Source organism: Phodopus roborovskii, unplaced genomic scaffold (assembly GCF_943737965.1).
Source record: "Phodopus roborovskii unplaced genomic scaffold, PHOROB, whole genome shotgun sequence".
Taxonomy (NCBI): domain Eukaryota; kingdom Metazoa; phylum Chordata; class Mammalia; order Rodentia; family Cricetidae; genus Phodopus; species Phodopus roborovskii.
In genome coordinates, this window is record NW_026126599.1 from 3026566 (window position 1) to 3053610 (window position 27045).

At 55.0% G+C, this 27045-nt stretch overlaps 1 protein-coding gene across 3 annotated transcripts; it reads right to left on the reverse strand.

The window, feature by feature from the left end:
• Positions 1-2216: 2216 nt before the first annotated feature.
• On the reverse strand, positions 2217-26879 carry Ttyh3 (tweety family member 3). Of its 3 annotated transcripts, XM_051205228.1 has the most exons (15): positions 26547-26879; positions 14349-14518; positions 13943-14054; positions 13602-13822; positions 13175-13270; positions 12369-12441; positions 12041-12116; positions 10987-11042; positions 10269-10361; positions 8547-8639; positions 8205-8341; positions 5568-5741; positions 4901-4976; positions 3977-4077; positions 2217-2546 (listed from the first exon to the last, which is right to left on the reverse strand). In XM_051205228.1, the coding sequence occupies exons 1-14, from the start codon at positions 26667-26669 to the stop codon at positions 3997-3999; spliced, it is 1581 nt and encodes a 526-aa protein (XP_051061185.1). In that variant the 5' UTR covers positions 26670-26879; the 3' UTR covers positions 2217-2546; positions 3977-3996. The 3 variants fall into 3 exon arrangements, with proteins under 3 accessions (XP_051061185.1, XP_051061186.1, XP_051061187.1); XM_051205229.1 differs by lacking the exon at positions 3977-4077 and having other exon boundaries at positions 26547-26877; XM_051205230.1 differs by lacking the exons at positions 3977-4077; positions 4901-4976 and having other exon boundaries at positions 26547-26878.
• Positions 26880-27045: the final 166 nt, after the last annotated feature.

The following is a 27045-nucleotide window of genomic DNA, read 5'->3' on the forward strand; positions in this document are numbered from 1 at the left end:
TCACCTTTGGCCCAGGAGCTGGCCCCCGGCTGGGCTGGGCTGGGCAGAGCTGAGACCTGGGCAGGGCAGGCATTGCATAGTGAGATAGGGTGGGTGAGCACTGGGAGTAAAGTAGAGAGAATGTTCCAAGCCAGGATCTGCTACTTAAGCTCTGTCTTACATAAGCCAGAGTGTGTTTGTGGGGCATGGTGGCCACCAGTCCCATCAACATCGCTGTCCCAGCTCCTCCTGGTTTGGCGAGGGGCCTGGGTCTGGTGGCTCAGCCTTCTTTGTTACCCACCAGAGCTGTAGGGTCCCCCTGGGGTTAGGGGGAGTGGGAACCAGTCACAGCCAGGTGGCGCTGAACTGCTCATCCCCTGGAGAAGCAGAGGGACTACTAGGATTGAGGAGACAAGTGGCACTCCAAAAATCAGAAAACAAAAAAACCCACAGTGGCAGGAGCCGTCTCCTCCACGGAGGTCAGGGTAGGAACCCCTTTTCATTTCCCCTTGTTTCCTTTCTTCAGCCTCGGTGAGTGGAAAGTCACAGATGGGGGCACGCACGCACACGACGGACGGTCAGGACTCCCAAGACAGCACAAGTTCACAGCCACATCCGGGCAATGCCCGCCTCTCATGCTATATACATTCACCTTGTGGCCAGCTCACGGCCAGGGGGCAGCGTTTGTGCTTCTGAGAGGCCCCAGGGCACACCCAGGCACCCAGGTGGGGGTGCCCCATGCCTCCCCCTGAACCTGAGGCCAGGAACATACCCATAGTAGGCAGACTGGCCACCGCTGGGCCTCCACGGCCCTGTAGGTTCCTGGCACCGGATCAGGTGGAGCCAGAGGCAGAGTCCCCTCCACTGAGGTTTGGTTATGCTCAGGAACTACAGTTGCCCAGACTTGGACCCCTAGGCCCATTAAGTCCTCTGCCTACTCCTTTTGGTCCCAGACACCAGCACAATGGAAGGGGTTGGTTGAGATGGGGAAGTGGAATCTCTCTTCTTCAGAGAGCTCAAGCCCAGGGTGGGGTTCCGGGATCCGTAGCTGCCAGGTTGCTCCAGGAGGACCACAGGTCCTGTAAACCACCTCCTGCCACAGGGCCCCAGCCTTGGCTACCTGCACATGCTGCCCATCCCACAGGCCAGAGCTCACGCTGGCTGGCTGGGCTCTGGATCCCGATTCCGGAGCTAATTTGGCCCCTCATAGCAGGAAGTACAGCAAACATTACACACTAAAGCCGAAAGCACCTTAGGGGGGCAGTGTCCCCAGGAGGGACTGGGGCCACATGGGCTCCAGTCCACAGTCCCTGGGACATGCTCCTCCTGGGGCAGCGCCTGCCTGGGGAGGGGTCTCTAGGCCCTTTGAGTTGCCTGTGGGCCTGGCCCCTCCCTGGCAGCACCCCACAAAGGAATGACCACTCTAGCCATGCTTCGGGCTAGACTTAGGGTCATGCTTGCTGGCTCAGGGTCAGCCAGGAGCGCCCGTGGCAGCTGAGTGAGGTTAGTGGTTAGTCCCAACAGCGGCATTCTGAGGCTGGGGGCACTTTCACAGCCATCTCAGGTCCAGCCCCCAGGGCTCCAGAGGGCACTGCCGCTTGTCCTGGGCAAAAATGAAACTGAGAAGGAAGGGAAGTGGGCAGTGTCCTGCTTCGCCTATGTCCCAGACTGCCCTGGAGATGACAAATGTGGTCAGTGCAAAAAACAAATGGGACGAAGCTGCCACTCTTCGGGATGAGTGGGAAAGAGGGTTTGGCACCAAGAAGGTGGCCAGCGCGGAGAGGCCAGGGAGTGACCTGGGCTCTGTGTGGCACCTGCTGTCCAGGGAGGGCTGGTTGGACGCTGAGGGAGAGAGCCGTGTGGGTAGGAGGTGAAGGAAGAGCCCCACCCTGGAGGCAGCTCAGAACTGACAGGAAGGGCCAAGTAAGCCGGATGGATAAAAGAAGGCAGGCGCTGGAGGTTGCAAAGACAAGAGTGTGAAGGAGCCACTCAGTGATGAGCTGGGCACCAGGCACAGGGGCTTCCTCTGCCTATGAACGGAGACATGATCCTCAGAAGTGCCAGGGGCCAGGACAATATCAGGAAAGGTTCGGTGCAGCTGGAGGGAAGCGAGCTCCCAGAGTGCGAGGGACAGCATGGAGGGCCACCTGCAGAAGGAACATGGGGGGTGGCAGCACCTGGCACAGAGCAGGGCTCAGAGAGCCCAAGAGGACAGAGGGCCAAGGGGAGATGGAGGCAGGCAGGGTCGGGTTGCTGGTGGCAGTGTCTGTCCAGGTGAGTGCCCAGAAGCCTCACTTCCCAGGCTGGCCTGGAGCTCATGCTGGGCACCTACATGCCTCCTGCAGGGTGGGTACAGTGGGGGGGCTTCAGAGGTGCCTAGGGCTGGCCCGGTGTGGCTTGCAGAGGGTCCGGCAGGGTGGAAGCAGCAGTGCTGGCTTAGGAAGGGTGGGGCAATTGGCACGTGGGGGGCAGATGGCTGGCCGGTGTGCGGTCTAGTGCCCGCTGCCGCTGGAGTCGGGGCGAGGCTGGCTCGTGGCGAGGTATTTGGCTCTCATGCTGGAGGTGTACTGGAGGAGAGAGGGAGGGAGGGAGCAGGGTCAGCTGGGTCCCTGGGCAGGGCTGAGCAGCCAGTAGTAGCCTCCTTGATGTGGTCCTTGGTAGGGTGAGCCAGAGCCGACCCTTAGGGGGCAGAATACAGCAGTACAGCGCATGGTTGGCAGATCCAAAGGTAAGGGCTGCTGGCCCAGGGCAAGGACCAGGACCAGGGACTGAGTACAGATTATGGAAGGACGAAGGTTAGCCTCTATAACCCAGGCTGGGCCACAGAGGCAAGCTCCCTTTCCCAATTAAGTACATTCAGTCACCAAGCCACTTTTAGAGCCCTAATTAGATACTTGCCACCTCAAAGGCCCTAACTACATCACACACACCAAGAGCCTGAAGGCCACACAGATCCCATCTCTACACCTCTGCTTCAGAGCTCTGTCCTGGGCCAAGACAAGGCCTCCCAGGCCTGGTCCACATGAAGCTAGGCCACAGCCTACATATAGCTGGTGAGTTCACTAGAATTAGGAGGCTTAAGCGTCCTCCCCAGCCATTCAACTCCATCACCCCCAGGAATGGAGAGAGGGGTAGTGTCAGGCTAGAGTGATTCTGCCCCACCCCTCAGATGAGAACAGGAATTCCTCCAGAATGTGTGACTTGAGATGGCCTGCAGATCTTGGCCACCCTAAAAGTACCATAGTGTGAAGGTTTAGTGTGTGTGTGTGTGTGTGTGTGTGTGTGTGTGTGTGTGTGTGTGTGTTTGCAGAGGATGTGCCAATGTCAGGCAGTATGCAAAGAGTTTGCATGCCTGTGACAGGGACAAAGGTTACCATTGCTCAGAAGATCGGACAGGCTGACCCCACCCACCCACCCTAGGGAGCACAGGCTGGCTTCACAGTCCCTAGAGAGGGACAATGCTCCTTGGAGTCCTGAGTGCTTTCCTGAAACATTCTAGGTTAAGGTCGCAAGCAGCGGCCATGGAGCAGGGGTGGGAGGAGCAGGGGCCCAGAGCCATGTCATTCCGTGGACATGCAGCGGTGACGAGGGGGTTGGCACGGGGAAACTGGTGGGAAGGGACGGAAGATGGCAGCCTAGAGGCCTGGAGGAGCTCGAGCAGGCATTGGGATAGGGGGCAGAGGTTCATACCCATATGAGCGCCTCTGTGTACCTGAGCGCATGGGCCAACATGCAGGACTGCATACCCAGAGACCCAGCTCTGCATCCAAGGTCAGATGCACATAGGGTCTTGGGTGGAAGTGACAAAACGGGCTGGACCACCGGCAGCTGATGAGAGTCAAGCCTGGAATGGGGGCTCACTGTGGGCTCAGGACCATTCAGAGGGCTCTGGTCCCCTGAACAGTGGATGGAGGACAGTGGGTGAGCAGAGAGAGGGTACAAGGCTCGGAGGTACAGGCGGGCAGCCGTGCGGGATGGGGGCTGGGCGGGTCAGTACCTGTCACTCTGAGGGTACAGCTACCACAGTGTTCGGGCGCTGTCCATGGGTTTAAATTGCCAGCCTGCATGGCTGCCAGAGTCCAGGGCAGCCAGGTAGCGCTAGGAGGGCCCAGGGTGGGAGGGATGCAGGGGAGAGAGAGAGAGAGAGGGGTGTCCTCAACTCCAGGCGTGGCTGGCCCCAAGTGGACCACAAGACCAGAGGGTAAGGGTGAGGGTGGTTGAGTGTGACACAGAGACCTGACAATCCCTGGTCCAGGTCCTGGGCACCCCAGCCTAGCCCTGTGCTAGGGGACATTGTGGTGATGTAGCTGACACACTACACACTAAGGGTGTTCCTTAAACAAGGCGGCCTTCAGTCTCTTAGATCCTGTCCTCACGGCCCAGTCCTAGGGGAAGCCCCGGGGCCCCCTACCTTTCCAACAGTACCTACTCTTTGGCACCAAATCCACCCTGATTCTTTTGCCCACATCTCACTCCTGGGGCTTGGAAGGGACTTCAGGCCTGGGCTAGAACAGCCTGGGGCTAAGACATGGGTGGGGGCTTAGAGAAAGGGAGGGAGGGAGGAAACAAGGCTCTAATGGTGGAGCTGCCTAGCCAAAGCTTTGGGAAGCTCAGGGGGAAAATGGGAAGAGAGTACTAGGGCCCTGCTGGCCACTTGCTCATCTCAAGAAAGAACAAAGGGCTGACCTGCAAGGCAGCAGGACTTCAAGATTGCCCATGCTGACCCCCAGGCTCCTCAAAGGTGGCAAGAGCTGAAGGGCCCACCCAGCCCCATTTATTTAGGCCCTGGTATTACAGGCACACAGCTTTCTCAAGAGCCCAGGCAGCCTGTGAGAGCCGACACCAGGGTATCATGGTGGCAGATAGGCAGAGCCCTCAAGCCCAAGAGTCTCCCCACCCACCCTCCTGCCCTGAGACTTACTGAGGGCGGTGGGGACTCGCGCCCAATGAGGGGGGTGTTCTCACAGCGGGGATTCTGGAAATTGGCATTCTGGCTCCTGAGTGGAAGGGGAGAGAGAGCATGTGAACCATCATGGGCCATATGATCCTTACTCTGGGGGGAAAGGTCCATCTTTTTGTTGTACTTTGTTTCAGATAGGGTCTCATGTAGCTCAGGCTGGTCTCAAACTTGCTATGTAGCCAAAGATAACCTTGCACTCTTGATTCCCCTGCCTCTACCAACTGAGTGGTTGATGGGATTACAAGTGTGACCACTTTAGAGCCAGACAGGTACCAGGCCTGGCCAGCTCTGCCAATGCTAACTTTCCAGGATAAAGCTCAGAACAGTCCTCAACGTATGCCGGCCTCCCCGGCACTCAGAGCCCACTTCCACCGGGTCATCTGCCTACCACAAAAGCACACACCCTCCACCTGGCTGTGTGGCCACTTCATGGCTCTTGACTGGGTTCACCTGGTCACAGGGGACACTTAGTGCCACCTGAAGCCCTGGCTGCCCAGCCTTGAAGAGAACCCCCACCCTGCAGCACCTCCCTGCAGCTATGACGACCCGACAGTCTGCAGGCCCCTCAGCTGCGTATGTGCACTGTCCCTGGACCTAGCTCTGCCTATCCCCAGCTTCCCCAACTCACATGTACTCGGTGACCGGAGCATTGCTGACAGTGTGGGCGGCGGCCGGGATGCTGGCCTCGCTGCCGTAGCTGCTACCGCAACTGTACAAACTGGGCATGTGCACTCGGTAAAGGCTGTCGTGTGCCTGCCGTGGCCCTGGAGCGGCCTCCTCTTCTCCATCCTCATCCGGGCCTCTGTAGGGAGGAACAGTGGCATAGGCTTAGTGTCCTCCTGGGGCATTGGCGTGTGGCACGGCTATGCGCTGGCCAACCTTGTCCTCTCAGATGCGTCTTCCCCTGGGTTAGGGGGTTCTCTTTTGGCTTTGTGGGGCTTGTACTCAACCTTTGGTGGCCTGAGGTAACCTGCCCTGTTCCCTGTTCCTGGCTGTGGGCCAGGTTTCTGCTGTTGTTCAGCAGCCTTGTGCTTTCCTATCCCACACAGAATGCAAGGCTAGACCAGTGGGCAGGTAGCACTCAGAGGTGGGAATCATGAGCTTCTGGCGTGACCATAGCTGAGCCCCAGCAGGACCTTCACACGCAGCTCTCACCTGGCCCTCAATGTGTCCTTTAAAATGAGAATTATTAGCCAGGAGTGGTGGGTCACACTCGAAAAAAACAAAAAACAAAAACGGGGGGGGGGGGAATTAGTTTTTATTATTTTTTGTTTTTCGAGACAGGGCTTCTCTGACCTGAAACTTACTTTGTAGACTAGGCTGGCCTCGAATTCAGAGATCTGCCTACCTTTGTCTCCCAAGTGCTGGGATTAAAGATATGTGCCACCATGCTTAGTTATTTACATGCATGTATGTCTGTGTGAGGGTGTCGGATCCTCTGGAACTGGAGTTACAGACAGTTGTAAGCCACCAAGTGGATGCTGGGAATTGAACCAAGGTCCTCTGGAAGATCAGCCAGTGCTCTTAACCACTGAGCCCATATTTTTTACTTTTAATTATGTGTACTGTTGTGGGGAGGGGGTTTGTGTACATGAGTGCCGGTGCCTGTGGAGACCAGAAGAGGGCACTGGCTTCCCTGGAGCTGGAGTTTAAGCAATGGTTAGCTGCCCAGCATATGTGCTGGGAACTAAACTTGGGTCCTATGGAAGAGCAGTGTGCACCCTTCACCCTGATCCATCACTCTGGCTCCACAACATGTGTCCTCTTATAGCTTGCTTTACAACACGAGCAATGTAGTGACCTGCTCACTCACACAGTAAGCAAGGGTAGAGTCAGGACCTGAACACAAACATGGAGTTCCTGGGCTTGAAGCTACTTCCTACAGTGTCCATGCATCTCACCATTGCTATCATCACTACAATTACTACTGCTGTCATCTTCATCACTATCAACCACAACACCACTGTCACATCATGACCGCCACCATCCCCAGCATCACAACCCCTACCATCACATCTCTATTGTCACCAAAATCACCACAGTCATCATTACCACCATCATCACAACCACAACTTACCACCATCCTCACTGTCACCATGACTTCTACCATTGTCCCCAACATCTCATCAGCAGTTATATCATAACTGCAAGTATTACCATTACCAGAATCATCTTTGTCACCATTATCATATCAACATCATCATCACCAACATGACTGCTACATTCACCACAATCCGTCATTATCACCACCGTCAGTACTGTCACCATCCCCACCAAAATCACAATTACCATCAGGCTATTACCAAGACCAAGACCACTGTCACAATTGCCACCATCACCTTCAGAATTGTCATTGCCATTATCCCCATCATCACAAGCACATTCATTGTTATTCACTGCTGCATCACTATCATCGTGACTTCTATCACCACCGTTTCCAGCACCACCAAACACCAGCTCTATTACCATCATCACCACAAACCGTCCATCCTCCACATCCTTACCATCATCACCACCCTCTTTTTTTTTTTTTTTTTCCCTCTCTCTCCTTGTTTGTTTTGAGACAAAGTCTCTCTTTGTAGCTCTGGATGTCCTAGAACTTTTAATTTTCTATGTAGACCAAGCTGGCCCTAAAGTCACAGCTATCTGCCTGCCTTTTTTGCCTCCCAAGTGCTGGGATTAAAGGTGTGTGCCACCTCACCCAGGCACTGTCACCTGCTTTATGATCACTATGTCCATCACACTCAGAGGGAAAGGAGCAGAACAACACAGGGAACAGGCACAGGGGACAAGCCTGAGCTGACATACTTGCCATCTTAGCTGGACCACAAACAGCATTATGGCTCCAGTGGAATGAGATAAAAGGGCTAGGAGATGAGTCAAGGAAGGAAGAAGCCAACGCTCCATGTCTCCTCAGTCTAATCCTTGGCTGAGGAGACTGAGGCAGGAGCCACAAGGACACCTGACTTCAAAGACAGGGATACAAAGGTCCCATCGTCCTACAGAAGTCCTCACCACCCACAGCTGTACATCTGTCCCTGGGACCACAGAAGACAAATTCTGATGCAGTCTTCAGGGTGCAGGGCATAAAGTCAACACAAGGGGGCAGGAGAGCCTGGCTCTGCCCCTTGTCTGCACTGGATGGGAATCTCTGTCACCATCATTATAGCCTCCAACATGTTTCAGAGACCTGTAAAGTATTAAGAGGAAACAGAATCTGAGTATCCAGAAGAGCCAAGCTCCAGGACCCCAGTGAAAGCCTCACCTCTTCTGTTGCCAGGTATGTGGGATGCTGCAGACGATGGAGCTGAACATGAGGGCTGTGACGAAGGAAAAGAGGGCCAGGTAGATGAGGCCCTCGACACCATCGTAGCAGAAGCCTGTCAATGCCTGCACATAGTCCTGAGCAGGAAGAATGGGACACAAAGCCAATGACAGGGAGAGACTTGGGGACAGGCAGTGAGATCAACTTGCTAGGCCACACTGCATGTTCCTCACATGAGGCAGTGTAGGTGACCCACATCAACCCAGGGACCATGAATCTCTTTCTGGTGGCTCCTCCCCCCCCCCCCCCCCCCCCCCGTCCCCAGATGCCCAGTGGCCTTACCAGGTGCAAGCTGCGGCAGTCCACCAGGGCCGTGAGGTGCTGGAGATTCACCTCCGTGCCGTTTAGCACTTCCTGGACTCGGAGTAAGGGATCCTGGGGTGGAGAGTCACACACCGCTTTATGTCAGCATGATTGGGAAGCCTCCAGTTTCCTTCCATCTCAAAACTAGTCACACAGACCACCCCCGAGCCCTGTGTCCATGCTCTCCCTAAGCCCCGTCTCCAGGCATCCCCTGAGAGTCTTCAGAAAAAAATGGCAGGCCTAGGTTCTGTGCCTAGAAACACGGGGACCAGAGAACCCACAGATAACCTGTCCAATTTAATTAATTTCATTGTCAAAAAGTCTTGCCACCTACTGTAAGCTGGCTTCAAACTCACAATCCTCCTGCCTCAGCCCCTTCAGGGCTGGATTAAAGGCAGGCACTAGCACACCTGGCTTGATTTCCTTCACTGTCATGGGAGACAATTGACTTACTATATGTCCCTGACTGGGCCTCCTTTTGCTCTTAAAAACTGTATTTTAGGGAGCAGAAGGCTCAGCAGTTAAGAACCTTGGCTGCTCTTTCAGAGGGCCAAGGTCAGATTTTCAACACCTCCACAGTGGCTCACAACTGCCTGTGACTCTAGTTTCAGGGGATTTGATGCCCTTCTCTGGCCTGCACAAGTCCCAGACACACACATGCAGGCAAAACACCCATGCACATAAAATAAAACTAAAAACAAATTTTACAAAAGCCAGATTTTAGGCTGGTTGTGCTCAATGAGCCTGCAATCCCAGCACTCCGGAAGCACAGCCAGGAGGATTGGTGAGCAGCAAGAGCCTTTTTTTCAAAGACAGGGTCTCATTATGTAGCCCTGGCTATTCTTGAATTCACAAAGATCCACCTGATCCTGCTGCCTCTTGAACGCTGGTACTAAAAGAATGTGTCATCTCACCTGGCTGTAAAACATTATTAAAGGATCATCTATGATCTGGGAGTTTGTATTGGGGAAACAAAACCTTGTGTGACGGGCTGAGTTGTGTCCCCAAATCAATCGTGGACTAAAGGCCCAACCCAAAACCCTAGAAAGCCACAGTTTGGAGAGAGACCCTGTTTCATTTCTTGTGCAGTGCTGGGATGGAATCTAGGGCCTTGCATATGCCTAACAAGTACTTGACCACTAAGCCAGACCTCTGGCCTTAACCGAGAGTCATACGGTCTCATTACAGCCTCCCCATGTAGCTGAGGATGACCTTGAACTTCTGACCCGCCAGCCTCCACGTCCCTAGTGCTGAGAGTCAGATATGTGCCACCATACCCAGCCAGGCCTTGCAAATATGAGACAAGGTTTGGCCATGTAACCCAGGTTAGCCTAGAATTCAAGATCTTGCCTCAGCTTCCTGAACCCTATGATTATGGGATCACTCTTTGGTATAAAGAGCGTGGTGTGTGAGTGTGCATACAGCCATAGTGAGCACACTGAGGTCAGAGGACAACTTGCAGGAGTCACTTCCCTCCTTCCACCATGTGAGGTCTCAGGGATTGAATTCTTGGCGACAGAGACCTTTACGTTCTAACCACCTCAGCAGCCTCCCAAATAGTTTATAAACCCGTGAAAAATGCCCAGGGAAAAGGGGGGGGGGTGTAGGAAGGGAGGGCCAAAGACTCTGGGAAAAGAAGGGGAACAATCAGCATGCTCAGGTCTCCATCAGTCAAGACCACTGTTGCCCACAGCCCCTCACCTTGGTGGCTGGGTGCTCCCTCGGGACAGTCCTCAGCAGCTCAGCCACGACATCCTGCATTTCCACCAGAGCCTTGTGGCTGCCAGACAGCTTCTGCTCCACAGAGAAGTGTACAATCCAGCAGCTGTCAGCTGCTCTCCTACCCAAACCCTCCCCACACAGGCAGTCCGCAAGACCCCAAGTTATGCCTGACTCCACCCTGTAAGGCTACAGGACACCCCTTCACCCTGAAGGTGTCCACACAGGGGATGATACACACCCCTGAGGTGGTAACAAAATCCTGTACCCACTCCAGAGAGCAAGGTAAAGCACCCTCAATGGAGATGTATCTTCAGGGTGCAAAGGATGCTCTCACTCAACTGATGTAACAAGTAAGAGGTACAGGGCATGACTAGCCAGGGCTGCCAAACTCTTCAAATGCCACCACAGGGAACCCTGAACAGGTGGCATTTGTGTCCCCAGGGCTCCTCCTTTACTTGTCCACATTTGCCAGTCAGCTAGCCTCTGTCCAGCAGGGCTGCTGAGGGAACCCCCAAAGAATGAAAGGCATCCCAAGGATGGGCAACAGATTAGCATCCTCTGAGCTGGGTTTGCACAGTGCCTAAGGGGCCAGCAGCTTTGGATAGTTGGGCTTCCAGGCTCAGCCCATGGCCCTTTCAGCCTTTTCCCACATCCTGTGTCCCTGGCACTGGCCACTCAGGACCAGCCTGGCTCTCACCTGTTGGAAGGGGTTGGTGGCACGAGGTGAGCAAGCCAAGTAGTATTGCAAAATGTCTGTGAAAAGAGAGAGGCGAGTGCTGAGGGTAGGGCCTGTCTGAGGCACATACATGAAAGTACGCATTCACATTGTCCTCAAGTGTGCCTGCCTGTGTCTGAGTATCTACATGTGCCAATGCTTGCAAACCATGCATGTCCGTATCCATGTGCTTGCACATACTTGTATGTACATGCACTCACACACACGTGCATGTATGTTTGTGCATGTGTGTGAGGCTGAGCAGTGACCTCCAGGGAGACTGTGACTGAGCTGAGACCCTGTCCTTAGGGGTGGGCCCCTGAAGTGTGTAGGACACTCAGGGGTGGGTCTTCCCGCTTGGAAGCAGTGGGTAGAGTGGGCTCTCTATGCCAGCACCCACACTCAGCCTTAGGATCTGCATCCCATTAGGTTTCTAGGAGCGTAGGGGCTGCAGGACCAGGGACACAGCTCCTCTTTTTTTCTTGTATCCAGTGTGTCAGGAAGTCCTGTTAGTCCCACCTTGAGGGAACACCACTGCCTACTTCCACCTGCTCAAGCCTCCGTTGCCCCCACCGTCTGGGCCTGTGGTTCTAACGGCTTCCCTCTTCCTTTGCCCTTCATGTCAGCCAGCAGCCCCAGGAAGCTTTTGTTTATTTTTTTTTGTGTGTGTGTTTCCGAGACAGTTTCACCCCAAGGCCTGGAACTCAAGCTCTTACTCTTGCAGCTTCCCGAATACGGGATTCCCAGTGTGTACTGTGCCCAAGCTCAGGGAGCTTTTACAAGGGTTATCACATGTCTTGGGACTCTCTCTCTTCTCCACTACAAGAAAGCCCATACTCCCAACTGTGGCCCAACCTCCTGGCTTCCCACCCTCTGCTCCCAATTACTGCCTCACTAATACAGCAGGACCTCTGCCTCAGGCATCCACTAGAGACACAGACTCCCCCTGGCTGCCCACTAGGAAGAAACCTGGAGTTAAAGGCCTCAGCCTTGTCCACCTTGCTGTCTGGGTCACTCCAGTCCCACACAGACTTACCCCCACTCAGTACTGAGTACTCCTCCACCATCTTGGTCACAAAGGTGTCAGGGTCTACGCAGAAGTCGCTGGAACCCTGAAATGGGTGAAGCAAGAGAGGACAGGGGACCAAGCTGGGCTTCAGAAGCAAGCCATGATCACCCAGAGACCTCAGGGACACTTTGCCCCTTATTCCCAGGGTCTGCCCTTAGTTTAGGGAGGCAGAGGGGAATACAGGGAGCATGGATCTGTATGACCCAGGGAAACATGGCGGGGGGGATAGAAGTGTGGCTTTCTTCTCCCAACCAAAGCCTATCAGATGGGGATTCCTGATCCCCCTGCCACTCACCACAGACACGGCCAGCTCCAAGCCCAGTGCACCCCAGCTGATGACCAGGGCCAAGACACCCAGCAAGCAGACCCTTGAGGCAAAGAAGGCCCATCAGGATGGGATAGGGGATAAGGGCATACCACACACGTAACTGCAGTACAAAATGCCAGGCCGCTTGGGCCTGGGCCTGGGCGAGTCTGACCCACACAGGATGGTAAGTCTTCCAGTAACCAGGTCTCAGAGCCCCCCAAGGCCTGGACCTGCACAAATGCTCCTCCTGGCCGGGGTGAGACTCACCAAGGGAGTGCACAGATGGGGACAAGTAACAGCAACCTAGGCTGGGGTAGAACACCCTGTGTCACCCTAGGTCTCTTACACCCTGTGTATACGAGGCCTTGATCATATGAAGCCCTGCAACTGCGCCAGTGCCACCCCGTCCCTATGCACGGCTCGCTCTCCCCTCCCTCAGGCCTGCTCCAGCCACACAGGCCTCCCTGCTCTTCCACACACCACTGAGCTGCGGGCCTGCACAGCAGCCTGCACGTCTTCCCTCAGTGTCCACACATCTGCCCCACCGTCCCCTCTCCCGGAGCTCCTCAGGGGCGTTCACACACACCGAAGAGTGCCTGGTCCCTGGCTTTGTTTGTGGCATCGTCACCTGACCCTCAGCCTCTGCACATTTATCTTTCCAACCCTGGGAGGCATGCAGGTGCCCCCGGCAGCAGCTGGAGAGTTATGGGGGCTCAACAGTGCCAGATGGCTGCTCAGGCCGGACAGTGACGTCACCTTGTAGCCACAGGGACCCACCTTCCCCTCTGACTCACCCAACCAAGATGCCCTTGGAGCTGCGGATGAGGCCCACCAGCACCAGGAGGCAGATGATGACATCAAGCAACAGCAGGCCCAGGTACCCCAGCCACCTGTGGATACGCACAGGAGCCAGGCATGGGTAAGGGCTGGGTAAACAGCCTAAGACATCTTTTGGGGCAGGGTCTTGCCATTTAGCCCAAGCTGGTGCTTCTACTCCCCCTTTGCCTCAGTCTCCACAGTGTTGGAATTACAGCTATATACAACCAAGCCTGACTTGGATCAGTTCTTGAAAAAGACAGTGCCTCCTCCCACAGGGATTCCTGCTATGGGTGGGTGGCAACCTATAAGCCTCAGCCACTCTGTACAAAGTAGTTCAAGAGGGTGATGTTCTACCCAGGTGGGGTGGATCCTAGGGGGACGGGTCCACCCCACCTGGCTCACCTGTACCAGTCATAGAGGTCCACCTGTTCAGCCAGCACCTCCAGTGATACACCGGGGTTCCTCCAAAAGGGGATGGCAGCGGTGTAACCCAACAGTGTCCCCAGTAGGCTCTGCAGCCTCTGCACAGCCCTCAGTGGCTCCTGTCGCCCGGCCAGCTGCCGCTCCAGACTCTGCAGGTTGGGCTCTGCTGTGCGATTCAGGGCTGCAGCCGTGTCCCACACCTGCCAGAGGAGCAATAGGAACTGGAGCCAGGTGCAGAGCTGTCACCTGCATTACCAGATCACCCACATGCACACAGAAGGTTCCAGAGCAGACAGGACGCTCCCCAGCCAGCCACTCACGCGGTCCTGGACCCCTGCCACTGTGCGGTTGGCATGGCGGAGCGAGTAGGTGGCTCGATGAACACCATCGCTGGTCTCCCCGTTGCCGTAGAATCCCACTGCGATGCCCGCGCTGGGGGAGGCAGACCCATCGTCGGATGCAGAACTTGCAGCCAAGCCTTCCCATTGACTTAGTCCTGGCTCCCACGTCCCTCAGTCTCCTTGCCCCTTCCCCATACCCTCTCTTCAACCTGCCCACTTCACAGCCCCACCCTAACCTCCAGGCCCTGGGTCCCACCTATCTTCTGGTCCCGCCCAGACTTCCCGCCCCATCCTCTAGTCTTCCTAGCCACATCCTCAAGCCATCCCGCCTCCAGCCCCCTCCCTCCTGAAAGTCATAGGCCCCGTCCCGCCCTCTCTGGCTCACCTGCAGACCAGCGTGGCGATGATGACACACCAGGCCGTGCAGCAACAGTCTGCTTCCAGGTGTTCATCGGTCTTCCGCCGCCGGCAGCACAGCCAGAAGGAATAGAAGAGTAGGAAAAGGAGGTCTAGGGCCAAGCAGGCCAGGGCGGCGGCCCCCAGCAGCAGCAGCGCCTGAGAGCACAGGGGGGTAGACAGAAGGGCGCTGGAGGGCGTGGGGCTAGCGCACTGTCCCATGTCAGCCCCTTTTCCCAATGGCTCTGCATTTTTTGGTTTGCCTGGCCAGGTGCTTTCTCCAGTAAAGAAACTTCAGAAGCCACGTGTCGGGTGGTACATTCCTGTAATCCCAGAACTGGGGAGGCTGAAGCAGGAGAGTTGCTGTGAGCTGACGTCCAGCCTGAGCTGTACGAGAATTCAAAGCTATGGAATACATGACAGAACTCTATTTCAAAAAACAAAAGCTGGGGCTGCAGAGACGGCTCACTGGCTAAGAGCACTGGCTGCTCTTCCAAGGGAGCAGGGCTCAGTACCCCGCACCCACATGGCAGCTCACAACCACCTGAAACACAATCAAAAGGGTATCTGATGCCCTCTCCTGGCCTCTGAGGATATGAGGCATACATGTGGTACACAGACATAGATGAAGGGAAAACCCCCATGCGTATAGGATAAAAAGAAATCTTATTTTAAAAACAACATCAACAAGCTAGGTTTGTGAGACGGCTCAACAGACAACGGTGCCTGCTACCAAGGCTGACACCCTGAGTTCAATCCCAGGACCCTCATGGTGGAAGGAGAGAACATCCCTGACTCCAGTAGTCCTCTGACCTCCATACGTGAACTGTGGAATATGTCATTTTCCACCTCCCATGTGTCAGTGTCAGAGAGAGAAAGGACAGGCGAGTAACCATGTGCTTTCTCAGTAGCCATGTGACAGGAAATGTGCTCTCAGCTCGCTTCCTGTGCATGGTAGGAAGCAGGGTGCTATTCAGCATCAGTTGCCGGTCAGCTGGGGCAGCAGCAGGATGCTAGATAGTTAATTTTCCTGACCCTACCCAGACTGTCCCCAGGCTCCATCCCAACCTCTCATCCTCCCCTGTCAGGAGGGGACTGCTGATGACCCTGGGACAAGTGTGCCTTCCTTGGGGCCAATGCCTGAGGCGCTATGGAGGCAGAACAACCCGTTACCTGGGCCCCCTCAGGATCTCAGGATGCTCCATCAACAGCCCTGGCACCCAGTGGGCCATTTCCCAGGAGACAGTTGCCAGGCAGCAAAAAGGATGGCACTCCTTGCCCTCCCAGAAGCCAGCTGGCTCCCACACCTGGAGACAAGAGCCTGTGCTTTCCATCTGGCCATGAAGGTGCTGCCTGCACGTCCAGCTAACAAGGGCCAAGAACTAGATTTCTGTGATCCAAAGCCATGATGCTACCCTGGAGGCTGATGGGCCACTGGAGACGGGGCCTCTGCTTGTGGCATAGTGCAGAAAAACCTCAGGGAAAAGCCAGAGCTCTAATACGATGTAACAGCCCATCCCCCACCAGCTTCACCTTGTCCCTCTACCCGGCAGTCTGGGCGCTGCAAGGCGCTGGACGTAGGTATTGTATTCTCTTTGCAGTGTACGGTATGGGCCCACCATCCCTACAAATGGGAACAGATGCAGTGGAGATGCCAGAGCTGCCCTGTGAGCCCTAGCACTGACATCAGAAAGGCCTCCAAAACCCAGGAGGGCTGACTCAGGAGTACCCAGGGAGGTGGAGACAGGGGCATGCCAGCTTGCAGCAGGCAATGGAAACAGAACCTGGGACCTACCTGTAGGTCACAGGCCAGTCACAGGACCATCACATAGTGGCCATGAGTAAACACCAGCACAGTTGAGCTACAACATCCCCTAGCTCCCCCACCCCCACCCCCGGATCTGGTTGTCACCTGCTCACACCCAGGCATGGACCAAAGGTGCTGGCCCACTATAGATCCCTTCACAGAAGTTAGGGGCAAAAGGGTGTGCAAGCCATCACTCTCTCCCTGGGGGCCAAAGATATCTGCATTTCCATGAACTGGCCCATACATCTAGAATGTATATCTTCCCACTGTGGAGAAACTAAGGGAGGGATTCCAGAAACATGGCAGGCACCAGGCTTTGGCTCTGCAGCCAGGGCAGGCCTGTACACCCAGTGTTCCTTGGTTGGTGCTAGGACCACACCCTCCCACTTGCTAGAAGAGAAAATGGGTTTTATAAGGGAAGTTCCACCTGTGACAGGATCTGTAGTGGGGGTGGCAATTCTGTTCACAAATGGCACTACTGTGTTGCAGAGGGCTGGTGCTTACTTACAAAATGCCACAAGATGCCAGGGACATGCAGGGACCCAGCTGACAAAAGCCTTTGTGCAGGGAGGTGATCCTGGTACTAGGCTCACTGAAGAGAAGGAGAGGGGCCATGAATAGACGAACCCAGGTCTGTGAGGTGGATCAGCAGGTATAGGCTCCTGCTGCCAAGCCTGAAGACCTGAGTTTGATTCTTGAGATCTACACAGTAGAGCGAGAGAACTAACTCCTACAAGCTATTCTCTCTCTCACACACATACTCTGTGGTATGTACCATGGGTGTGCACGTACACACACGTACATACATAAAGGGAAAAAGAGGTGGACAGGGATGTTAGGCGATCTGTAGCGAAGCTCAGCCAGCGTGAAACTGAGTTATCGGAGTCCCTGGGGAAATACACAAACTGATGGGAATAAAGGTTTTGAGTTTCACCTTTGTGGGGAGCCCCTAGAAAAATCCACATGTCCTCAGAGGGATGTGGGGAAGCCACTAGCTAGGGAAAGCACACACCCTTGTCCACATTCAAACATTCAGGTCCATGTTCATACATCTGGTTACAGTTGCACCCACACAAGTACCAATAGGTGGCAACCTGTAGGCCCTAGGGTATTTAAGCTCTTGTGGGTGAATTCATCTTTAATCCCAGTGATGGGGAGGCAGAGGCAGTTGGATCTCTGTGAGTTTGAGGCCAGCCTAGGTTACATAGTGAGTTTCTGGTTAGTTGAGAGAGAGAGGGAGAGAGACAGAGAGACAGAGAGAGGGAGACAGAGACAGAGACACACAGAGAGAAAGAGCCTTAAAAAAACCTATGGCCACCCAAAAAACTGGTACCCCGGGGCTCAAAGAAAGGAAGTAGCCCCCAAAACACAAATCCAGTGATGACCTATAGGCAGAGACAGTCACACTGGGTGCCTAGCATTCTCAACTCCTTGCTCTCAGGGCAGCCAAAGGTGCCCTGTCTGTCTGTGTGCTCCCATTCCATCCTGGGCTGGCCTCTAGGAAGCCCCTTCCGAACACGTTTCTACCCTCTGTGCCTTGGGGTCTGCTTGTATACTGTCAGTGGATTGCTGGAAGGTATTGCCAAGCTCACGGATGGGACAGGAATGATGTTAACATCTCTACTGCAAGTTAAGGGCAGACCGTCCTCCAGTTGACCCAGGACCTGTGCTCAGAGAATGTGTCCAACAGGGATAAACTGACATCTCTTTCTCCCAAATTCCAAGAGGCCAGGGGAACTTTCTGGCATGATTTATTCCTCCCAGATGGGACCAACTGTAATGAATGATGGGGCCAGAGGCAGCCAGTAGACTCTGTCTCAGCCCCGGGAATGAGAGGGATAGCACCCTCCGGTTTACACTGAGAGAAAACATGTCAGCACAGATACCTTGAGGCCCTGTGGGACAACCGACTGAGACAGCATGCCCTCTTCCCAGTCTCTGAGGCCAGATCCCCAAAGGACATGCTTCAGTGGGGGCTCTAGGCTAATGTGCTCAATGGCAAGAGCAGCCACCACTGCCCACAGGCCATTGAGGATGATAAAGCGAGATGCCATTCAGCATCTAGGCTCTGACCACATGGAATTTTCCAATTGTGGTAAAAGTGATCTAGAGGCTCAGTTGGGTGAGGCAGACACCCATCCCTGTCCTAAGCTACTGGCCACAGTGTGCGTTCCAAGAGCCAGACTCTTGGCAAAGGTGGGCAGGGATATCACCTTCTTCAGCTCCCAGTGGCCTCCTATTGTGACTCTCCCAGCACCCCAGGATGTAATACCTGTGAGCCACACTACATATGCAAACCTCCAGGTGGGCATCACTGAGGCTCTGGACCCTGTCTGCCTGCCGGGAGTAGGGAGGAGTTCATCACATCTGCTTGCCCAGAGGAAGTATAAATCGCCAGAGTGAATCCAGGATAGTCTAAGGATGGAGGCCTGGAGTGCAGTCCTTCTGGGCCACCAAGAGGCTCTAAAGACCCCAACTGCACAGTTCAGAGGCCATGGGAATCAGGCAGTAGAAGTGGGGCACGTAGATCACCATTGTGGAGTCACAGATTCCTGGCTGGGTACCCTAGGAGAACCAGGCTCAAAGATGTCTCTGTGATCTAGAGCCCAGGAAGGGTTCGGGGAGCAGAAAGGAATCCAGGGCTGGAACATGAACAGGATGGGTAAGAGAAGGCAGGACCCCATCCCCCCAATCCTTGCACAGAAAGCTTCTAATGGCAACCTTACATCTGCCAGAGGAAGAGACAAAGTATGGGGGAGGAGGGTTGTCCAGAAGGCTGGCTGGGTTAAGCTAAGACTCCACATGCATCTTTGGCCAGAGTGAGGAAAGGGGAGGGCCCACCAGGCTGAGCCCATGCCTGGGATCACGAGGGACACGCAACTAGCTGAGCATGCATACAGCTAGCTCAGCATGTATGAACCACAGACCTGGCTCCCTCAGGCTGAGGCTTGAGGGTCCCCAGATCGCTGAGTGGAGCCAACCCATCCATGCCTCCAGTCATCTGATGCTGGCCAGGAAGCCCACTCTCACCCCCACAGTGGGGATCTGGGGTCCTCCACCCACTGTCCTGGATGGGCTGCCAGGGTGCTGAGCTGGCTGCATGACCATGGGCGCCCCCACCCCCAACACACTGGGCTGAGGAATCAGTGATGCCGGCCAGAAATTAAAAACAGATTTTCCACCAGGCCAGGCTTGGGTTTCACAAATTCCATGATAGTGAGTTCGTGGCAGGGCCTAGAGGGAGTGCAGTTGATGGCTGCTGTGCAGGAGCCAGAGGGAGGGGGGAGCAGGGGCCCAACTTACTATCACTGTTCCCCACCCTGAGGTCTTAAGTCAAGGAACCCACAGCTGGGCAGTCATACACTAGTGTCCCTTAGGCCTCTTTCTAGAGGTGTCCAGTCAGATATGCTGACAGGCCCCTCCCTCCTTGAACTTCATCTCAGGGAACCCTCTGGAAAGTGTCTCTGTGTCCCCATTTCCAGCAGGGCAAGTGGCCCCCAGTCCTGTGACATAGTTCCCATCAGAACTGTGGGCTGCTCCTGGGCGGCAGGAGCTACTCAACCCAGACCAACACCAGAAACAACTTAGGGGCATGTTCACTCTAGTTTGACAGGGCTATAGAAGTGACTTTAAGTCCAACATGGTCTACATGCTACATGTCCAATCCCTTGGTGACCACATGAGGTACTTCCTATATCCCTGACCTCAAGGCCCTGGCTACATATCGAGGGTTCCTCTTTTAGGCCTAAGCAGAACTGCCTGTGGGTGAGGGGAGTATGCAGACAGCAGAACTCACAACTGCTCCCAAGTTGGAGCTACAAGGAGAGGTCAGGAGCCCCAGTGCATGTGTCCAGCCAAAGGGCCAAAGGGCCTAGGGGGCACCAGCTCTGAGACTACTAGGAGAGGGGTTTCCCTGGGAAAGAGTTGCAGGGATGAACAATATAAACCTCGTGAGCAACGCACTTGTTGTCTAGGGGTTAGTGCAACAGAGCGCACAGCTCCCCAGACCAGCATAATCAAGATGACCTGGCATGGGCCCTGGCAGCAGGGCGCCACATGAGGTGGGGCAGGGTTCCTGGAAGTGAGGAGAGAGGGACAGGAAAGGCTGGCAGACAGTGTTACTTGCAAGCAGAGTCTAGCAGAAAGCCAGAAGGAGTCAGGCATCCTTGGAGAAAGCCAAGAATGCCCTTGGAGAACTCTGACACCATCCCCCCAACCTCTACTCAGGAGCCTTTGAGTGTGATTTCTGTGTTTGTTTGGAGATGGGGTCATATATAGCCCAGGTTGGCCTTGAACACCCTATGTAGGGGAGGGTGGCCTTGAATTCCTGATCCCTAGCCTCCACTTCCAAGTGCTGAGATAATTGGTAAGCACCACTACCCCGGTTTGTGCAGTGCTGAACTTTGTACAGGCTGGGCAAATATGCTACCACCTGAGCTTCAGCCTTAACACAATTTGTTTGATCATTATATTTAAAATGATTATGTGTGAAGGAGACATATATGCCACTATACACGTGGAAGTCAGAAGGTAACATTGTGAGGCCAGTTCTTTCCCTTTACGTGGGATCTGGGGATTGAACTCAGGTCTTTAGACGTGTGCAACAAGCGCTTTACCCACTGAGCTATCTCACTAGTCCCACTGAGCTATCTCACTAGTCCAGTAACTTGATTATGAGACAGGGTATGTAGCCACTCTGGCCTCAAACTCATGGTGTTCTTTCCTCAGCTTTCCAAGTGCTAGGACTACAGGGTATAGGCATGTACCAACACACCTAGATAGCAGAAACCTTTTTTTCACCCGCTACGAGACAGGGTTTCTCTGTGCAGCCTTGGCTGTTTTGGAACTCACTCTGTAGACCAGGATGACCTTGAACTCACAGAGTTCTGCCTACCTCCTGAGTGCTCGGATAAAAGCTATGTGCCACCACCTCCCACCTAGCAGAAGCCTTTTTGTTTTTTGTTTGTTTAAGACAGGGTTTCTCTGTGTAACAGCTCTGGCTGTTCCAGAACTCACTTTGTAGACCAAGCTGGCCTTGATCTCACAGAGATTGGCTTGCCTCTTCTAGGATTAAAGGTGTGTGCCACCACTGCCTGGCTGCAGAAACCTTCTTAAAGACTCCCTTCTTAGAAATTCTGCAGGGTCTAGGACTGTATGACCAGACATCCATAGTCTCATGGTCCCAGGGCTGAGTGTGGCATTCTGAGGCTCCTAAAGCAGCAGCCATGGCATGGCTGAACATCAGGGCCCAATCAAGTGGCACAGCTTTTCCAGGTCCAGGTAGTGTGGTCCTAGCATCCACCCCCAGTAGAGCGGATGTCATGGTTCAGAGTCAGTCTCACCATCGCCTGGTCATACTGATTCACACTTGGTCCGTGATTCTCCCCTGGAATTCAGTATAGGCCATAAATGCACAAACACGCATAGTCAACTGGGCCCAGTAGGGACTTACCTGCCTCTCCCAGTACAGGGGCCCTGCTTCTTGTACCATCATCTCCTACCCAGGGGTTGCTCTAGAAGCCTCCACCCAACTCTAGACTGGGAGTGGGGAAAGCAGGGTAGTAGTGGTAGAAGGGTTCTGTATTTGGCCTTCTTTTCTCACTTGCAACTTCAGAATTCTGGCCAACACTATGAAATGCTGGGGAAGCACCCAGCAGCATGTGAGTGGTCATGTCCAAAGTACACAGTATTTAACCTAGGCAGGCAGCAAAGGCTGGAGGCATAGCTCAGCTGGTAGAACACTTGCCTAGAATGCATGAAGCCCTGGGTTCTATCAACAACACCACACAAACCAAGGGTATTGATGCAGCAGAGACAAGGTCATCCTTAACATACTGGCTTCAAGGCTCAGTGGGTACAGCGCGTCTGAACAATGACTTGAGTTCAGATATCCAGAACCAATATAAAGCTGAACATGGTAGTGTGTCTGAAATCCTGGCACTCCTGTGTATGGTGAGATGGGAGGCAGGGACAAGGGAATCCCCATGCAGTTGCAAATAAGAGACCCTACCTCAAATAAGGTACAAGGTAAGGGCTGACACCTAAGGTTGTCCTCTGGCCTTCACATGTTCACCATGGCACATTTCTGCCCATAATCACATACTGGAATGCACATACACACACACACACGCACACACGCACACACACACACTGAACACGCACACATGCATATCATATATATATATATACATACATACACACATACCACGCATGCACATATACACAATTCAAAAACAAAGCAAACAATTTTTTTAAAAAAGTAAGACAAAGCTTTGGGTGTGGTTCAGTGGCAGACCACTTGCCTAGCGTGCAGGAGGCCCTGGGTTTGATCTCCAGCACTGGGGAGTGGGGGGGGGGGGAAGGAAAGAACAAATGAACGAAAGTGACATGGCAGTATGCAATACAACTCTGGTTTCAAGTGGCGTCATCCCAAAAATTGCAGGCGCATGGACAGACTCCAGCTGGGTGGATCCTTTGTCTTCACATGGTCACCCCCCCCATACACACCCGTGTCCCACAGACGAGCGCTGCCTGTATAAGCTGGAAACAGGCGATAAGGCTGCTTTTTCAGACAGAGCTCATTTCCTGAGTTGTTGGGAGGATGACAATGGAGCCAGCCCTGCCCAGAGGACACAGCCAAGCTGCCAACCTGCCTGCCATGCTGCTGACCTTGTATACCCAGGGGCCCAGCTCTTATGAGCCAGTTGCAAGCTCTGTGAGCAGATTCCTGGTCCCAAGGGGTATTCAACTGGAGCCTAAAAAGTGGCCTGTGACACAGGACAGCCAGTACCTCCTAGGCAGCATGTTTCCCTGTGCCATACAGGCAGAGGATATACCCAGGCTTCCCTTCATCACACCTTTGCCTGATTCGTTGCCATTGTTTGAGACTTTTTCTCAAACCCTAGCCTATCCCACCTAGGTCCCTCCTTCCGTTTTAGTTGGCGTTCCTGCAGCTCAAACCCAGAGCCTTGCACATGCTAGGAAAGTACTCTACCACTGAATTGCATTCCCTATCCCCATCCCCTCTTTTTAAAAGATCAGCTAAATTGGTTCTGAACTCATTCTGCAGGCCAGGCTAGGCCTTGAACTTTTCTCCTGTCAAGTAGCTGGGGTCTGTATCACCATGGCTGGCTTCCCTTAAGTTTTATTAGCCACCTGAGCCTCAGGCCTAATGGGAAATTGTCCCACATGCTGGCTAAATGGCAGGTCAAGTGCTACCAACTACTTGAATGGCTAGTGTGACAATGACCCACTGTATACCAGGCGTGGGTATACGGTGAGAGAGAGAGTCGGTGAGTCTCAAACCTGGGTTGGCAGTTTCCATGACAGGCTAAGTAATAACTGCTTCAGATAGCTCTCCCAGACTGCCAAGCCTTGCATGCAGCCCCTGCTCTTGATCCCATCACTAGCCAGAACAGTTCTCCATCAGCAAATAGCTCCTGGTTTGTCTTGAACAGGTAGAGACAGTGACCCAGACACAGAGAGACTGGAAGCAAAGAGCATGAATTCGACCCCAGTACCTGAGGAAGCAGGGTCATGTTGGGTCATGAGGGCTGATAGAGGACAGGAGAACAGATGTTTCCCCCCAACACACACACACCGAAATGAGGTCAGCGGGCTGTACCCAGGTATCACTAGTCTACTCGGAAAGGGGTCGGATGCCCAAGCATAAAGACTGCAGGCAGCCAGGACAGAACCAAATGAAAATCAAGGCTTTAGTCAGGAAGAGCTAGTTGTGGGCCTTGTCAGGTCCCAAAGCCTCTGGGTCTCAGGACATCGGCTAGGACTTCAGTTCCTCCCTGTGAGGTGAATGCACCTACCCACACAGATTCTAAATTCCAAGTACCCCAGTGAGGCAATGGGGTGGGGGAGCTGAGGCATGCTGGGGTGGCCTAACCCTAGAAGAGCGCAGTCAGCAGCTCCTGGGGACAGCCAATGGGAAAGAAACCAGTACCGAAACGGATAAGACTGGAGGAGCCCCTTCCGTCATGAAGATGCCATCAGCACCCATAGAACTCAATCAGGAGACTGACTCCTGCCCGTCCCTCCACTCAGCACTGTTATTGGCATCTAAGAGGGGAACACATCATGCTCTGAGACCTTCAGTCTCAACACTACAGGATGTGAACCCACACCATCACCTGTAAAAGCTGCATGGCCCACTGAGGCTCTGGAGTCCGGGTAGCAGCAAGGTCCTTGGAACAGCCAGCCAATTTACCCCTGCTGTGGGCTCCAGGAGGTATGGTAAACAGTCTGAGGGAAGAGACTCTGCCCCCAATCAATGCTCCCTGAATGAGGCTAAGCCATAGTCTGTACAATACAGACAGCTGCAGGGTCCCATGTGAAAGGAGGCGAGTACAGGCAGCTCCACACAGGGCTTGACTGGGAGTCTAATTGTGGGTTCCACCAGGTTCCAGACAGTGGGCCATGCGTGTAGAAGAGAGCAAAGGGCAAGCCTGGTATTCCCATGCTGGGAGACAGAGAAGCCTTCCTTCTTCCCTCGTGGAGCACAGTTCAGGTATGGGCAGGGTGGATTGTTGAGAGGGTACTCCAGGTCAAGATGGGTGAGAGGTCACTAGGCACAGTGGGACAGGACAGCCACCCCCAGATGCACATATCGACAACCCCACCCACAGAGTTAGCAAAACCTCACCAGGGAAGATGTGAAGGGGCCTGTGAGAAACCACTGCCCACCCACCCAGAAAGGGAGCTCCTGCTTTCCTCCCAGGTGACCGGGCAAACCCATCACTATCAGCTCCAACTCCAAGACGAAGGACTGAAGCTCAGAGAGGCTGAGCCTAAAGAACCAGCTCAAAGAGGGCAGGGGCACTATCAACAGCCCCACTTGAGGAGCGGAGGCGGCGGGGGATGGAGCCAGGCTGGGTTCCACATCCTGAATTATTCAGTGGCTAATTCTGCTCCTGGGAGAGGAGGCAGGAGGGAGAGTGAGTCAGAGGCCTCCCACAGTGGAGCCCAGAGCACAGGAGCAAAAGCAGGCAGGACCTGGCTCAGCTAGGGCTACAGATCTGAGGTGAGTGGAGCAGAGGGCCTGGACCACTACCTTCAGATTCCCAAGGGCTGCAGGCACTGAGCCTCGCCCTCTCCCTGTCACAGCTGTGCAGGAAAATCAACAGCAAGTTCAAGGCTGCAGGAGGCTCAGGTGGCAGCCCACTGACCACAGGATGTGCTACCGGGCTGCCCCAGGTGCCAGTGGACCATCGGAACTGGCGAGCAGGCAAATTCTAGGTAGGCAACTTTCTAAGAATAGCTCACATAGTTCTTCCAGGAAGGAGGGTGACAACACCATCATCACACAGTAAGAGAAGCACATGTGTCCCCCCCACCCCCCACCCAGGGCGGGTCTTCCCCCCAAATCCCCGGGTGGGCTCAGGCCTTCCTTCCCCTTGCCCCCTCTCTAATCTCAGGAACGCCATCAGCTGTTGGAGCTGGGGTCAGGTAGGCATAGAGTGGGAGCAGGGACAACCCTGTACTCTGATCCTGAACTTCTCAACAGGATCACGGTGGCTGCAGAGCGATATGACACTGCCCTGGGAGCAGTTCGTTACTAGGCTGCTGACCAGGGGGAACTCCGAGGGGCTCGGGTGACCAGGTGGCTGACCACTTTGTTTCTGGAATCCGGCATGGGAAGGAAAAGCCCACAGCCCAGCCTGGTTCCCCTGCTCTGAACTCAAATGACAGTGGTTCAATGGTGGGGGTGGTGCTGGGACCTGGCAAGATGCCAGGCTTAGGGCTTTGCAGGGAGAGGGCTGCCAAGTGCCCCATGGCCCCCAGCCCAGACTGAGGCCCACTTCACCCCACTTCAGCCAGGCCTCACTTCCCACCCTGGGTTGAAAGACTGCTGGCACCCTGGTTTCCCACAACCACATGACACCCTGTGTACATCCCACAGCCTGACCATGAAGCAAAGGGTCATTAGCTGCCACAGAGGGCTGGCCATGGCCCAGGCTACTCACCCACCAACGGCCTGGCAGAGGGATTCCCTAGCTGGGGGAAGAGGACACGGAATCCCCTCCTGCCTGAACCCAGGGTTGTAGCCTCGGCTAGTGGGGGGCTCTGCTAGGGAGCAGCTGACCGCCCAAAGGATGGAGACGGGCCTTGCAGGAACCCATAGGATCAGAGGGGGTCCATCAGAGGAGGGAGCCAGCTCCACCAATCCAGATAGGAGGCCCTGATGACTCGGAGGGACTGAACACCTTCTAAGGGGGGCTCGACGTCAACCCCTGGAGAGGTATCAACCGACCAGAGGGGTCCCCTAGAAGGAAAAGGGCCACGACCCCGCAAGGGGATGGCGAAGCTCCAGCCCCTCGGGAGGGGCCATGACCCAGGGCCCCTGACCCCGCACCCGGGGGCGCGCGTCACCTGCTGGTAGTCCGCGTCCTCGGGCCGGAACTGGCTGCTGGTAGCCTCCCACCGCAGGTCGAAGTGCGGCAGCCGGTGCAGAAGGCTCACCCACCAGGGCGCCGCGTAGCTGACCCCGGCCATGGCGGGCGGCGCGGGCGCTGCGCCGGGCTTCTCGTGCTGCCCGGTGCGTGGGGCTCAGGGACCGGTAGACCCCTGCTCAGCTGCCCGCATTGTGCCTGCTATCGTTGGCCCCGGCCTGGCCCGGCCCGGCTCGGCCCGGCTCGGCTCCGCTCGGATCCGCTCGGCCACCCGCGCCCGCCGCCTCTTTGTTCGCCGCCGCCGCCGCCGCCCCCTCCGTGCCCCCGCCCGCTCGCCCTCAGACCCCACCCCCACATCGCCATAGGCTCGCCGCCCACAGGCCCCACCTTAGCCGTCCTCCCGGTCCTCAGTCCCCGCCCCACATCACCATTGGCCGGCAGCCCACAGGCCCTGCCCATACCAGCGCAGCCCCTGCCCC

Coding starts and splice junctions, on each gene's coding strand:
- Ttyh3 (XM_051205228.1), bottom strand. CDS start 26,669: ATGGCCGGGGTCAGCTACGCGGCGCCCTGGTGGGTGAGCCTTCTGCAC. Junction 13,823..13,942: donor TGGCAGGGGTCCAGGACCGC/GTGAGTGGCTGG, acceptor CTCCTCTGGCAG/GTGTGGGACACGGCTGCAGC. Junction 10,362..10,986: donor CCACCAACCCCTTCCAACAG/GTGAGAGCCAGG, acceptor TCTGTGGAGCAG/AAGCTGTCTGGCAGCCACAA.